At 41.7% G+C, this 16840-nt stretch overlaps 1 protein-coding gene across 5 annotated transcripts in view; it reads left to right on the top strand.

Annotated features, from left to right (window-relative positions):
- CNTN5 (contactin 5) overlaps positions 1–16840 on the top strand; it is a 948473-nt gene that overhangs the window by 611779 nt on the left and 319854 nt on the right. For all 5 annotated transcript variants that reach the window (XM_069969612.1, XM_069969611.1, XM_069969613.1 and 2 more), the window contains one exon: positions 5904–6131. In XM_069969612.1, the coding sequence (XP_069825713.1) occupies positions 5904–6131 (228 nt within the window). The remainder of the gene's footprint in view (positions 1–5903; positions 6132–16840) is intronic.

The following is a 16840-nucleotide window of genomic DNA, read 5'->3' as shown; positions in this document are numbered from 1 at the left end:
ATGTATTGCACTGTATGGGGGCATTAGTTATTTGTATTGTAGGACTGTAGGTTTATGTATACTTATAGCAGCATTATGTACAGTATGTGCACTGTATGGGGGCATTAGTTATTTGTATTGTAGGACTGTAGGTTTATGTATACTTATAGCAGCATTATGTACAGTATGTGCACTGTATGGGGGCATTAGTTATTTGTATTGTAGGACTGTAGGTTTATGTATACTTATAGCAGCATTATGTACAGTATGTGCACTGTATGGGGGCATTAGTTATTTGTATGATAGGACTGTAACTTAGTTATTTGTAGGACTTTAAGTCTGTGTATGCTGTGTAGTAGCATTATGTATGTGCACTGTATAGTGGTATTAGTTATTTGTATGGTTGGACTGAAAGTCTGTGTATACTGTATAGCAGCATTATGTATGTGCAATGTGTGTTGGTAATAGTTATTTGTAGGACTGTAAGTTACATAGTTAATACGGTTGAAAAAAGACACATGTCCATCAAGTTCAACCAAGGAGGGGATGAATACAGGGAAGGGGGAGGGGTGATAGGTTCTATACATATGCATTTATATTATTTTGGTCTAAGAACTTGTCTAGCCCTGTTTTGAAGCCCTCTACTGTTGTTGCTGTGACCAGATCCTGGGGTAGATTGTTCCACAGATTCACAGTTCTCATTGTAAAGAAGACTTGTCGCCTCCGGAGATTGAACCTTTTTTTCTCCAGGCGGAGGCAGTGCCCCCTTGTCTCTCCAGGCGGAGGCAGTGCCCCTTGTCTCTCCAGGTGGAGGCAGCGCCCCCTTGTCTCTCCAGGCGGAGGCAGTGCCCCTTGTCTCTCCAGGCGGAGGCAGCGCCCCCTTGTCTCTCCAGGCGGAGGCAGTGCCCTCTTGTCTCTCCAGGCAGAGGCAGTGCCCCTTGTCTCTCCAGGCGGAGGCAGCGCCCCCTTGTCTCTCCAGGCGGAGGCAGTGCCCCTTGTCTCTCCAGGCGGAGGCAGCGCCCCCTTGTCTCTCCAGGCGGAGCCAGTGCCCTCTTGTCTCTCCAGGCGGAGGCAGTGCCCTCTTGTCTCTCCAGGCGGAGGCAGTGCCCTCTTGTCTCTCCAGGCGGAGGCAGTGCCCTCTTGTCTCTCCAGGCGGAGGCAGCGCCCCCTTGTCTCTCCAGGCGGAGGCAGTGCCCCTTGTCTCTCCAGGCGGAGGCAGCGCCCCCTTGTCTCTCCAGGCGGAGCCAGTGCCCTCTTGTCTCTCCAGGCGGAGGCAGTGCCCTCTTGTCTCTCCAGGCGGAGGCAGTGCCCTCTTGTCTCTCCAGGCGGAGGCAGTGCCCCCTTGTCCTTTGAGGGGGTTTTACCTGGAACATCTTTTCCCCATATCTCTTGTAGGGGCCATTTATATATTTAAATAAGTTAATCCTATCTCCCCTTAAACGTCTCTTCTCCAGACTAAACAAATGTAATTCTTTTAATCTCTCCTCATAACCAAGATGTTTCATTCCCCTTATTAGTTTAGTTGCCCGTCTTTGTACCCTCTCCAGCTCTAGAACATCCTTTTTATGAATCGGGTTCCAAAACTGGACGGCATACTCCAGATGAGGCCGGACCAAAGCTTTATAGATCGGTAATATTATATCCCTGTCCCGAGAGTCCATGCCTGTTTTAATGCATGACAATATCCTGCTGGCCTTAGAAGCAGCTGACTGACATTGTGTGCTGTTCTGTAGTCTATTATCTACAAATACACCCAGATCCTTCTCCATCAGCGACTCTCCCAGAGTAACTCCCCCCAGGACATATGATGCTGCAGGTTATTACTCCCCCCAGGACATATGATGCATGTGGGTTATTAGTACCCAGGTGCATAACTTTACATTTATCCACATTGAACCTCATTTGCCAAGCGGACGCCCAAACACTCAGTGTGTCTAAGTCATCCTGTAACATCTGCACATCCTCCATAGACTGTACTACAAAGCTTGGTGTCATCTGCAAAGATAGAAACATTGCTGTTAATTCCATTCTCAATATCATTAATAAACAAGTTAAACAGAAGAGGGCCCAGTACTGACCCTTGGGGTACACCACTTATTACCGGGGACCATTCGGAGTAGGAATCATTGACCACCACTCTCTGGGTACGATTATTAAGCCAGTTTTCAATCCAGTTACACATTAAACTTTCCAAACCAATAGACTTTAACTTACCCATCAGACGTCCATGAGGAACTGTGTCAAACGCTTTTGCAAAATCCAGGTACACGATATCCACAGCCGCGCCGCCATCCAGGCTTCTACTTACCTCTTTATAGAAACATATCAGGTTGGTTTAACAGCTTCTGTCCTTAGTAAAACCATGCTGGTTATCTATGTATGTTGTATAGCAGCATTATTTATGTGCACTTTACGGTGGTATTAGTTATTTGTAGGACTGTAAAGGCCCTATTCCACCAACAGATCTGACGACAGATTATCTGCCAAAGATTTGAAGCCAAACCCAGGAGCAGACTATAAACAGAGATCAGGTCATAAAGGAAAGACTGGATTTCTCCTCTTTTTGAATCCATTCCTGGGTTTGGCTTCAAATCTTTGGCAGATAATCTGTCGTCAGATCTGTTGGTGGAATAGGGCCTTAAGTCTGTGTATATTGTATAGCAGCATTATGTATGTGCACTGTATTGTAGCGTTGGTTATTTGTACTGTAAGTCTATGTATACTGTATAGCAGCACAATTTAGAACTAGGTCCCTGATTCTGCCTTGCCAATACTGTATCCTGTATACTTAGTCTGTATATATCCAATTTAGATTGTAAACTTATAGAAGCAAATGGCCTGAATCTGTGGTTTGAGCAAAGAACTTAAGACGCCAGAACTTTACATATAGATAGTCTTGAAAAAGTTAAAATATGCTCAGAATCCAAGTAATATGTTTATCATAGAAGAAATAGCTGTAAAAAAAGGAAGCATTAAATGACATAAAAAATTGTGTTTTTAATCCAAAAATAAAGGACACCTAGAGGCGCTATCTATTTGACGTTTATGTTCTTTGATCTGAACTTCTGCTTTATGTAGAAAGAGGAAAACTCTGCGCTCAAACTTTCATTTACATCAGACATACAGTTGTATCTTCAGAGTCCCATGTAATAGATGTGGCTCTGTGCCTCCTGGGCCGCCGGAGAAGAAATAGCAGATTACACATTATATTTTATATTAGAAAAAAACATTGGCGGGTCCAAAGGAGGCTTCGCTTCCAAGACAAGAGCTTTCTCTCTGGTTTGGAAAAAGATCAAAAAGGAGAATGATTATGTAGCGGGAAATGGTGAAGTTTTCGTCTTTGTAATTGTAGCTGTGTGTAAATTCGGGATTGGGATCTCCGGGGTGCGGCTGTCAGAGAGGGGACAGCCTTCAGATCCGGGATCTATACCGATTTCTGTACTGCTACCAAAGGACTCCATACTTACATACTGTAAAACTTTGGAGCACGCTGAGCCCCCTTCACATATCCTTGCCCATTTGTACACTCATAAAACACTGATCAGAAAGCCTTTCAGGAGGCAACAGGAAATCATTAGTGTTTTCTGATGGTAAAATTAAGGGAGGGGAAAGAAAAACCATACTCACCTGCTGCAAGCTGCAGCGGTGCTCCTGGCCGGCTTTTCCCCCTATCTTTTGGCTCTGGAAGAGCATTAGTGGCATCACTCATGCGCTGCAACGCTGGAGCGGAGAGAGCAGCATCTTGTGGTCGGAGGCATAATGCAGACTTAGGCCAAAAGAGTAACTGTCATGGCTGGGAGCCAATGGCTCCTGGCCCTGTCAAACACAGCACTGCATTTCTCTGTAGGCTGTACAGTTAAAGGGCAAGTGTCAACACCTGCAGGTAGCACCAGCACTTGTTCCCACTGCTAATGGACCGGCTACCATGTAGTGCATCCATGCAAGAATTCTGGACAATTATAGGACAGGTCCTATGAGATGCAGGGCTATATTCCGGCATGGACACTTTTCAGGAAAAATCCTGAAGGGTGTCAGTGTCCAGTAGAACTTTGTGGGTCAGCAAATCTATGAGGTGTGAAGGGGGTCTGAGAGTTTCTGAATAATTTGGGAACTACATATTGAAATCTCTGCCAAATAGGCTGCTATATATGTAGATCTATCAATGCCTCCTGTAAGCATAGACATTTAAAGGACAAAAATAACTTTTCATATGTTGCTACCCATGGTGATATGGGGAACATAACAAACAGTGTATTCTTATCTTTCTGGACCCCAGTGTCCTTCTACATCATCTTCGGGTCCCCGGCTAATCTATCCCATACCTTGGGTGACAGCCCGATCAGCCAATCACTATCCCAGACAGGACATCACCGCGGCCAGTGATTGGCTGAGTCGGCTGTTAACCACAGACAAGTCCATTTTGGCAGGGGATCGCTCAGCCAGGATCCCAAGATTAAGTAGAAGGACACTTATATGTTTGGTCATCCCCATGGCCAGCAACAAATGAAAAGTTATTTTAGAGCAGAATACCCCTTTAATTTCCCATGCAGGAAATAAATGCTCAAAAAAAAAGAAAATTGTGCAAAAATGCCTATAGCCTTTTAGCTTGTAGATCCATTATTACAGATCATAGACAAACAGATGATACAAGGTAATGAGAGATGAAAAGTTATACCACAGCATCATCATCTAAGAATCTCCGACACTTGTCAGGATAGCCGGAGTAGTGGTCCACAGAGCGGAACTGAGCCGGGTACAAGACTTCTCTTTCTTCCCATACATTGCAGTTTCTTAAAGTTACTTGAAAAGGTCAGCGGCGGTACCATGGCGAGACGAGACTGTGGAGATCCTTACCTAATGACTGCACAAGCCTGAAATGTCTAGTTAAGCAAAACCGTGACGTTACTCTCCAAATGGCACTGAATGGAACAGAGAAAACTTTATAAAAATTCTGAAAAATATTATTAAAAAAAAAAAAAAAATGGGAAAAATCAACAGAGCGTCTCAGAGTTCCTCAGCAATATGAATGAAATTATTATATATCAGATGGGTTAGACTGGAATCTAAAGAACACAGTGATGTACAAAAAGGACTATTGTCAACAATGATGGGGGGGGGTGAAGTAATCATAAAATATTGTAATGGGGCAATTGAGGAAGTAAAAATAATACTAAATTGGTTCATTAATCTTAAAGGGCTACACCAACTGGTATCAGAAGGTTTTACAGCTTTGTAAATTACTTCTATTTCAAAAACTCTTCCAGTACTTATCAGCTGCTGTAGAGGTTTTCTATTGGCATTTGCTAAAAAATAAATTCTAAATATGCTAAAAATATGTTTAGAGGGGTATTCCGGGTTACTACACTTATCCCCAATACATAGGATAGAGTATAAGTGTCAGAGTGCAGGCGTGTCTAACTGCCAGGACATCCCACCATCTCGGTAATGAGGCCAAAATTACCACTACATTCAAAATGATTGATCCAATAATCTATTTTTGAGATCGCAGTGGTCATTACCCCCCAAGACCCTCCCCCCCCCCCCGCCTTTGACACTTATCCCGTCATGTCTCTAGTGTAGAAGTGCTAACTTGGACTTTGCCTTTTACATAAAAAAAAAACTTATTTAAACCATGGGTAATTTCCCAATGACATGTTACCTTTAAGGGCATATCCAAATTTAGCAAATTTAGTGGGACTCTCCCATTCATCTGAATGGGACTTGCACAAATCCATGCTCATGCTACAAAAATAGTCCTATACCTAGGCTTGGCAAAACTTTTCAGCTGCAGAAACTAAGTTTTTTTTTTTTTTGTAAAATACTACAAGATAGATGAATGTAGGTGGACTGTGAAGAATATTTTTCTGCTCTTTGTTTGCTTTAAATGTTTTTGTAAGAATATTTTTTGTGTGTTGGTCTTTCAGCCCTTTCAAGCGCCGTTCCCGGACAGCAGACCTCATACGCTGCCATACTTAGAAGAAAATCAGGGAGCAACTCTTTGGCACTTTTTAACAACAAGAACAGACCGAGATATAGCAGCTCTTCGCTGGAACCCATTGGACAATCCTCACAATCCGAAAGAGAGAGAACACGGCAGTATAGCTTTCCAACAAACCTTTACCAGCTCTCAGACAGCTATCGGCAAGACGATGGTGAGTACTAGTGTTTAGTTGTATTTTTTCATCCTAAGGTCATATGTGTGACGTTGTGTCTCTCCCTCTAGGCCACGGGGCAGATTGTAAGACGCTTCCCCCCACACGCATACATGGCTCAGATTACCCTTTACCTATCTTGCAGGGTCACTGTAACTACTCAGAAATCTCCAAAAATATGATATAAAACAGTAATAGGAGGTCAAGTAGGGGAAGGGGCGGGAGGGGGATGCAGCAGCAGCAGCAGCAAGTATTTACTGGTTTGATGAGCAGAAGGGAGAAAGAGTAGGGGGAGCATCTGATTGGCTCACAATACCCATCACAACTCAGATATCTGACACAGGAGAGCCATCCAACTAGCCAGCAAGATAAAGAAAACCTAGTGTACAGGTTATTAGTGTCGAGCGAGCATGCTTGGTCGACCATAGTGCTCAATCGAGCATCGGGGAGCTTGATGCTGGACTGAACACCTTGTGGTGCTCAGGGTGCTGTTTAAATATGGGTACTGCTGTACTGACACAGTGTGTTAGTACAATAGTGTACATTTTTAGGCTGCGTTCACACTACGTATATTTCAGTCAGTATATTTCAGTCAGTATTGCAAACAAAACCAGGAGTGGATTAAAAACACAGAAAGGATCTGTTCACACAATGGTGAAATTGAGTGGATGGCCGCCATATAACAGTAAATAACGGCCATTATTTCAATATAACAGCCGTTGTTCTAAAATAACAGCAAATATTTGCCATTAAATGACGGCCATCCACTCAATTACAACATTATGTGAACAGATCCTTTCTGTGTTTTTAATCCACTCCTGGTTTTGGTTGCAACAATGACTGAAATATACATAATGTGAACAGTTTTGGGGCTCCCTGCATAATCATTCAATACAAAGTCGGAAGCTTCAAAACTGTTTAAATATTTATTCTAATTTTTGTATATTTTATTTACACACATCCCTTCAAGGGACAAAATAAACAAAAATTAGAACAAAAAACACAATAGTTGAACCAGGCACTCTCTGTTCTACCGAGCAGTTCATTACTGGAGTCGAGTATTGAAAAAATGCTCTACTGATGTAATGAGCACTCAAGCATTTTAGTGCTCGCTCAATACTTCAGGTTACATACACTCTACAAGAAGTTTGGAAACATGTGCAGACTAAGGAGGGACTTCGATTTTTAGCTTTGTAATAATAAGTATACTATAAGATTACAAGTTGAGCAAATTGATTCAGAACAATTCCATTTTTTTTTCTGAACATGCTTCAGAACATAGTTTAGGGATTATTTTACTTTAGGGTTATAGATTCTAGCCAGACCTTCCTCCGGGAAGGAACAACCAAGCCAAGGAACGTCTCCAGTCAAGCAAACCAACCAAGCAAGTTCTCCATCCAGAGACAGCTGTTCCTTGGCTTGGTTGTTCTTTCCCGGAGGAAGACCTGGCTAGCTCACTGACGTCGAGACATGTGGTGGTGTCTCTGCAGTGATCTTTACATATTTGATTTCCCAGAGGGCAATGTCCTGGAATACACTGAGGTCGAGACATGTGATGGTGTCTCTTCAGTGTTTTGGTTAATCTCCTTGAGGTCAACCAGCGTCCTTTTGCATGCACTTACTTGGCATTGCTCCCACTAGCCAGATTTCTACTCCACACTGATGAGGGGCAATTACCACAAAACAGCTGTCTGTGGATGGATACCTTGCTTGGGTGGTTTCCTTGGCTGGAGAAGTTCCTTGGCTTGGTTGTACCTTCCCGGAGGAAGGTCTGGCTAGCTTACTGACGTCGAGACACGTGATGGTGTCTCTGCAGTGTTTTTTGCATATTTGATTTCCGAGGGGGCAATGTCCTAGAATACACTGATGTGGAGACACGTGATGGTGTCTCTGCGGTGTTTTGGTTTATCTCCCTGAGGTCAACCAACGTCCTTTATCCTCCGTGTCATAATGACAGTTCTTTGGGAGGCTCGTGTGCTCTCCGCGCTGAAGAATGGACATGCCGTTGTTCAAACAATGTAGCAAACAACGGCCATTGTTAGTTGTAGCCACGAAAATAGTGAACATGTAAATGTTTTTAGTTAACACACAGTACTTTTTACAGCATGTGAACATAGCCTTAATGTATCTTGTAGTAAGGTATTGCATTTTTTCGTTCTAATTCTTGTATATTTTGTCCCTTAAAGGGAAATGTAAATGAAATATCCAAAAATGAGAATGAAAAAATGCAATACGTTACTTCAAGACATATTGGAACTCCGGCAGTATGATGTCAATTAAAGGCATGAAGCCAGAGTTCTAATGTGTCTTGCAGTAACGTATTGCATTTTTTTCATTCAAATTTTTGCATATTTTGGCCCTTGAAGGGACGTGTAAACAAAATATGCAAAAGTTAGAATTAGTATTTAAACAGTTTTGGAGCTCCCAGCATAGCGATGAATGTTGATGCCGGGAGCCCAAAAACTGTTTAAATATTTGCACTACTGTCCAGTCAGGATGGTTTCAATAATGTTATATTTGAATAGCTCAGACACTTCTGCATGCAGCAATACTTTTTTGAACCTTAGATGCTTAATAGTGTTGAGCTTGATGCTCGACCGAGTCATGGTCTAGCATCAAGCTCAACACTATTGAGCATCTAAGGATAAAAAAAAAACGTATGGTGAACAGCAAAAACTGAAGAAAATTCAAAATGCGGAAAAAAAAAGCTGATTCTGGTCATAGAATACAAAAAGATGGGTTTTTTTTAAAGTAAATATCTAAATTGGGTATCACTATAACTATGCTAACTCCCCTCAGTTTCATCATAGATTATATGGAAAATGAAAGGCATCCTTACAAAATACATCTGGTTCAGCAAAAAACGAGCCCCGATATGGCTAATATGATGAAAAATTAAAGAGTTATTGGTTTGAGGTGAAAACAAAAACCCAAAAACTAAAACTGGCTGCGGAGTTAAGGTCTTTTTACATTTTATACTTACGTTGCCAAACTCTTGTCACCCGAGACTCCACTGCTGTTAGCCCCCTATTGCGCAGGAGTCGACGTTCCAGGCCATTAGTCGATTGCGCAAAGGTCCTGTGAGACCATTAGGAGCACAGGGCACCATTGGGGGCGGCTGAATTATTGCTGGGGGAGTAGGGCAGTGCTCATATAGGTCTCACGGGACCATAGAGCAAATTAATAACTGCACCAAAAAGGTGCTGAGGATGAAGGTAAGACACACACCTTCCTCCTCTACATCTCCTGCTCAATAGGGACATATCAGCAGGTTAGATTCGCCTAGCTTGCTGATAGTTCCCCTTTAAGAAGTTAATTTACTCCAATAGTAAAATATTTTGCCCCCGTACTAAGCAAAACTTGCCCTATTGGGGGCTCGGCCATAGATTTCAATGAAGTTCCAGGGGGAGCTATCCAGCGCCATCTTATCCATTTAATTCCCCACCAGATGAAGTCTAAAAAGCAGAGACTTTCCTTCAGAACCTTCTTCCTGCACAACAAGGCTCCTGTAATAAAACAATTTGTCACAGAAATGGCAGCGCGGTTCATGAAAGAACAGATAAGACGAAAACTTAAATCGCATCAATGCAAATCAGCCTCTTAAACGTGATTACTATTTAAATAAAGAACCCTTCCCCGGCTCCAAGATGTTGATGTTTACCTGCTAAACATTATTAAAATGCACAGTTAAATTACTCCTTAAGAGCTATAACAAATGTGCACATGCATAATGTGATTAAGTGCGAGTGCCGGGATAACAATATGAATTTCATTATACACAGTTACAAGTGCACAATGTCTTGTTCCGTGTCACAAACTCTTATCAGTAAATATTGTTACCTCTTATCATTTATTATTATCGGACTTAAGGATATTGCCAGACTTTGCCAGGATGATTAAAGGGCAGAAGTCGTAGTGTCATTATGACAGCTGAATAGTGATGGAAAGGATATTACTATTGATGGTAAGGAACAGGCCAGTTTCGTAAACCTTTATATGTTCACTAGTGTTGAGTGAGCACTTAAAGGTACTTTAGTGTTAGAAAAACATGGTCACAGCACCGCTCTATTCTCCAGTTTGGGTGGGGTTTTGCAACACAGTTTCATTAAAGTGAATGGAGCTTAAAGGGATTTTCCAAATTCAAAACTGACTTGTCCCCTATCCACAGTAAGAGTTTGCAGGGGGTCTGACCTCCATACCCCCTGGTTATCTCCGAATCGGCCCTTGGCTCGTTTGTTTTGGAGGGCATGTAACCCACGGCTCTATTTATTCTCTATGGAGTCGTCGGAAAGAGTGAAGTGTTGTGCATGTCTCTCTCCGGCAGCTTTATTCATTCTCTATGGAGCCACAGGAGAGAGCTGACTACAGTACTTGGCTCTTTCCGGCGGCTCCATAGTGAAAGAATAGAGCTGTGGGTCACAAGCCGTACACGTATCTGTATTCAAAATAAAGCCGGGAGCCAGAGGTCGCATCCCCCACAATCTCATACTGTAAATAGTGGGTACGTTAGTTGAAAAGTTAAATTGGAAAACCTCTTTAATTGCAAACCACATCTGAACTGGACACAAGAGTGATGCTGTTTCTGGAAGAAAGTGGCCATATTTTTCAAACGCTGGATAACCCCTTTAAATCCTCGAGTGCTCGTTACTCAAGTCAAGCATTTTTCAATACTCAAATGCTCGACTTGAGTAATGAACCCCATAAAAATCAAAGGAAAACACAAGTATATAATCAAGTGTTCAGCAGGGCGAGGGGCTGGATAACCAATTACATTTAGTTTATAATTTTTCTATATCTCGTTTAAACATTTCAAGGGATGAAATATACAAAAATTAGAACGAAAAATGTAACAGGAGATATAAATGATGGCCAAGCGATCGTTCCACCATCTATCCCTTCATTTCGCCTTAGACATGATTCCTAAATGAGCACAAGATCATCTGCACTCTTGTTCTTTGTTCTTCTCGCCAAAGACTTTGCTGATGAACAGACCCTGTTTTGTTTCGTTTTCTTTTTTTTTTTTTTTTCCAAAAAGTCTCCTCCTCTTCCCCCATAGGTCACCAAACTTCCATTAATACACTTCTAATTAACTTAGTTGAAATTAAGACTAATGAGGACATAGGGTGCAAGGTTATTAATGCAATTTATAGGAGCACACAGAATTCGCTAGATGAATAATTATAGGAAGTAAATTTTTTTTCCAGCTTACACCAGGTATATAAAAGGGTATGACCGGGAATCCAGTGAAATATTTGACCTAACCAGATGGTAGAACATCAATGTAAACAATATTCTAAAAATAGCCTGGGACTCCAATTATTATTGTCAGCCAAAAATCTAAATATTTGAATTTAATACAAAATTTAAAACCTTTAAAAAAATGTATAAATGTATACAGCAGCAGTATTATTCTCCACCTCTTTGATTGGTTCATTCTCTCCTGCAGTGTCTATTCTTAGTAATGTTGAGCTAGCACAAAATTACTCGAGTATAACCAGAGTGCTGTTTTTTTTTCTCATTTTTGCATATTTTGTCCCTTGAAGAAATGTTCAAACGAACTATACAAAAAATTAGAACAAAAAAATGTAACAGGTTTCAGCAAGACACATTAGCTGTCAATTGCTGGCATCCCGTGGAGTTCTAATGTGTCTTGCAGAGACCTATTGCATTTTTTTATTAAAATTTTTGTATATTTCGTTTGAACCTCCCTTCAAGGGAAGAAGTATACAAAAACTAGAAGAAATTAATGCAATAGGTTACTGTGGCGAGTGGGAGATATAACTGAGGGACGAATGATCGGCACCACGAGGAGCTTGACCGAGCTTAAAGCGACTCCGTACCCACGATCTTTCCCCCCTAAACCACTTGTACCTTTGGATCACTGCTTTTAATCCAAGATCTGTCCTGGGGTCCGTTCGGCAGGGGATGCAGTTATTGTCATAGAAAACAACTTTTAATTCTGCAGCGCTGTGTCTAACGGCCGGGGATTACATTTGAATATGCATTAGGCTGGCACAACCTCTCTGTCCTTCCTACCCACCCTCTTAATTATTAGCAATGATCCAGGAACATTTACTGCTGTTTGAGCTTTGCACAGGTGTATTAACGATCCAGCCCATGTGCCGGGCTCACACAGCTGAAGAATAGGAAGCAATCTGCCTGGAGTATACCTAATGATGAGGAGGGTGGGGAGGAAGGACAGAAAGGTTGTGCCAGCCTAATGCATATACAAATGTAAGCCCCGGCCATTAGACACAGCGCTGCCGGATTAAAAGTTGTTTTTATGACAATAACTGCATCACCTGCCGAACGGAGCCCAGGACAGATCTTGGATTAAAAGCAGCTATCTGAAGGTACAAGTGGTTTGGGGGGGTCAGATTGTGGGTACGGAGTCGCTTTAACATTACTTCTCAGGCAACTGAATTCTAAAATAGTCCTCTCTCACTGCTCGGCCTTCTAGAGGAGATAAAGACTGTTGAATCGCTTTCCTGCTCTTTGACCCTTTAAAATTCCACAAACATAAAAAGTTATTGAATTAGGTATAAAGGGTCAACTTGGCTGAATATAGAAGAAATACTCCTATGTAGCTGAAAGGGAAAGTTTGGCTTAATGTAATTACGTCATAAAATGATTTATAGAAAACTGTTGGCTTTCTTCGGGAAAGCAGTTGGTGAATAAAGTTCTGTTCCCCTCCCTTGACGTCTTCCCCTTCACATATATAAGCTGAATTATCTTTAAAATATCATATATGAATCAGACTGTTTCGTTCAGAACCTTATGGACACACACAATACCGTTAATCAAACTCAACACGATGGACGAAACTGAAATTCCCTTTAGAGACCAATTTTATAAAACTCAAAAAGTGTTAAAAGTAAAAGTTTCCTGCGGTGCACAAGGTCTAAACAGCGGGAAAAAGAAAAATCTAAAATAGAAATTTTATGTCAGTCAACAAAAAGCAGTTGAATGTCAGGGGGAAATTCTGTCAAAGCAACAATTTGGGTGTTTTTCCACTTTTCGGAGCAGTTAGCATTTGCAAAATGTTACGGAAATATAAAAAGCTTCTATATACTGTGTTAGATGGATCCCGGGCCGGACATAATAATTGTTTCCAACCAGTAAAAAGCACAAAAAGTTTGCAGTGTTTATGGCTCCATTTACTGTAAGGCTGCATGGTGAGCCCTCTAGATAGGCCACCGATATTAACTCAGCAAGTGGTACAGCTCCTGGCACCCCTATCAATCATCAGTTTGCCTCTCTTTAAAATTTTACTTATGTTCATCCTTGTATCCTGGTACTGAGAGCCTATTCGCACATACGGTATATTGAAATTCATTTTCAGTAGAGATGAGCGTAACTAGAGCTTGCTCGAGACTGATTGATCAGCAATTGCATACCAGTGGCTGAAGAAGTTGGATGCAGCTCTATGGATGGCCTACGGCCTATTGCTGTACTTATGTTTACCAGGACTCCCAGCAACTGCATCCAACTTTTCAAATTCCGAACGACTTGATGCTCCAGTTACGTTCATCTCTAAATTTGAGTATCAGAAAAGGTCAGTTTTTACAGGTAAAAATTTATTTCAAACTTTTTTGAACTGCATTCTATAAACAGTTTTTGTTTAAATAATATTTTTGGGCTACAGAAAATATTTGACTCGGAAACCTGCTATTCTATCTATCTATCTATCTATCTATCTATCTATCTATCTATCTATCTATCTATCTCCTATCTATCCCCTATCTATCTATCTATCTATCTATCTCCTATCTATGTATCTATCTATCTATCTATCTATCTCCTATCTATCTATCTATCTATCTATCTATCTATCTATCTATCTATCTCCTATCTATCTATCTCCTATCTCCTATCTATCTATCTATCTATCTATCTATCTATCTATCTATCTATCTATCTATTATCTATCTATCTATCTATCTATCTCCTATCTATCTATCTATCTATCTATCTATCTATCTATCTATCTATTATCTATCTATCTATCTATCTATCTATCTATCTCCTATCTATCTATCTATCTATCTATCTATCTATCTATCTCCAATCTATCTATCTATCTATCTATCTATCTATCTATCTATCTATCTATCTCCTATCTATCCCCTATCTATCTATTATCTATCTATCTATCTATCTATCTATCTATCTATCTATTGAAAGATAATAGATAAATAGATAGATAGATAGATAGATAGATAGATAGATAGATAGATAGATAATAGATATTGATATTGACCCATAAGCCTATAATATATGTGTATTTTGCATCTATACTGTAGACATTTACCAATACACTTGTGTGCATCAGGCCTCGGTGCGCATGTTTTCTATCCATTTTATTGCGCATCCCGCTCTGTGCTTGTTTTTTTTTTTTTTTTCTTCCACTTTCAATAATATATGGGAAACAGATTGAGCTCATGGTAATACTTTTGTCATCTCCTTCTTCTTTTAAGAATATTGCCTTGTTCTTCTTTTGTTGCACAAGTTATTGCAGGATTATGCCCTGGGAGATCTGTTTAAATATACAGAACTTCTAACGTGTTAGTTCAATATCAATTTATGGGAAAGCTTCGGGGAAATGTTTGAAAGGACGGGCTGGTGGAGGCGAAGCACTACAACCTACACAACACAAGTGCTTCTTGTTGTGACTGTGTAGATAAAATTAAAACTCTTGAGAATTAGGAAAGCTGCACTTGACATTTCTCATTTCGAGGCAGAGATCCAATGGTTGGAGTCAGCGGGGCTTTTAATTACACAATTCTGGACGTCATGTCGCTGTAGTGTTTATTTGTATGCGAGATATGAGCTTAGATATTGTCACTTATGCTCTTTTCGTTACTTTCAGTAGAACATATTAACATTTAGATCTTTTGATGTCCATATTTAAAGGGGTACTCTGGGCTGGGGAGGCTTTTTTGTCTATGGCCGGGGAGGAGGTGGATGAGGGCAATGTGACGTCCCCTTAACTCCCCGGTTCCAGCTCTGTGTCACGGATCGCGCCACTCCGGTCTGTGCTGCTCGGCCGCTTTCTGGTCTCTGACTCAGGCTTGAGACGTGACGTTTCAAGTCCACGGGATCCCGCCTCTGCCACTGACTGGCTGAGCGGACTTGAAACGTCACGTCACAAGCCCCTGCAGATACCAGGAGGCGGCAGGGCAGCGGGGACCGGAGCGACACTATTCCGGGACACGTCGCTGGAACCGGAGGGGTGAGTGGACGTCTTTGCCCTCCTTTACCTCCTCCCCAGCCATAGGGAAAAAAGCCCCTAAGCCCAGAGTATCCCTTTAAAGGAGAACTACCAAAGACTTGATTAGCCGATCACACCCGATTTCGCCATGAGCTTTAAGGGTCTGTTCACACAGAGTAAAATTGGTGGAATTCCACGGCGGAGAGACATGTCAATTCTTTGAGCTGAGAGCTGGAATTCCGCCGATTTTACTCTGTGTGAACGGGCTCTAAAGGGGAACTATCAGCAAGTTAGATGAATCTAACCAGCTGATAGCCACCGTATTGGAAATAGGGCATCAAGGAAGAAGCTATGTCTCTTACCTTCCTCCTTGGTGCCGTTTCTGTGCTGTTACCATTGTAATCCTCCAATCAGAGCACTGTTAGGAACACTGCCCTGCCCCCCTCGCCCCATAAGGGCAGGGCAGTGCTCCTAACGGTGCTCCAGACCAAGGATTACACTGCTGTACCCAATCTAACCAGCTGTTAGCCCCCTATTGCAAACAGGGCATCAAGAAGGGAAAGTGTGTCTCTTACCTTCTTCCTTGGTTCTGTACCCATGTGTATGGCACCAAGGAGGCAGGTAAGAGACACACTTTCCTCCTTGGTGCCTTGTTTGCAATAGGGGGCTATAAGCTGGTTAGATTTATCTTACCTGCTGAAAGTTCCCTTTTAATTGTGTTGTTCTTCCAAACATCTTGGAGAACTAAGCCAAGATCTTCCTTTGATGGCGGCTCCTTCAGATACTTCTATTTCTTCCTGTAATCCCAGACAGACTGCATGACATTGAGAGCAGGGTGTTGTGTTGCTTTGCCACAGATTGGGCTAGTGTTGAGTGAATGGTCAAATGGTCAAATTATCCAAGCACGAACATGCAGCTGCGGAAGTTGGATTCCACCCTAGGGCTTCCAGGAAAACATGGATACAGCCTTGGGCCTTTGGCTGTATCCATATTTTTCAGGACTCCCTAGAGCGACATCCAACTTTGCAGCCACGGGGAATTAAACACTGAGCATTTGGGATCGGAAAATGTTTCATTGTGACATGTTTGCTGAACAGTACACTTACATAAAGATTGTATCTACTGCCAGCATATTAATTCTGAACAGCTGGAGGTTGTTTTCTCTCAATAGCTGGAGAGTAAGGTTGAAGACCATTGGTACGGAGGCTGCATTAACCCTACAGCCAACAAAGGCAAATTCCAAGCAAAATGAACCAATGGCTGTCTAGGTCTACTGGGAAATGTAGTTTAGTAACAGTTGACGAGCCACTGGTTGGTACCCATGTGCCTGACTATAGTACAATGCAATGTCTATGACAGAACCTGTTGCGAAGCTACAACTTCTAGCACTGACATAGAGTTTGCATTGTTAATACACCAATGACCAAATGGGTATATTGGGAGTTGTCATTTTGCAAGAAGTGGACGACCACAGGTTGAAAATGACTTATACGGAGGT

The sequence above is a fragment of the Dendropsophus ebraccatus genome, chromosome 5, assembly GCF_027789765.1.
Source record: "Dendropsophus ebraccatus isolate aDenEbr1 chromosome 5, aDenEbr1.pat, whole genome shotgun sequence".
NCBI classification, from domain to species: Eukaryota; Metazoa; Chordata; class Amphibia; order Anura; family Hylidae; genus Dendropsophus; species Dendropsophus ebraccatus.
The sequence above is the reverse complement of the archived record's forward strand: the minus strand, read 5'-3'. Positions and strand labels throughout refer to the sequence as shown.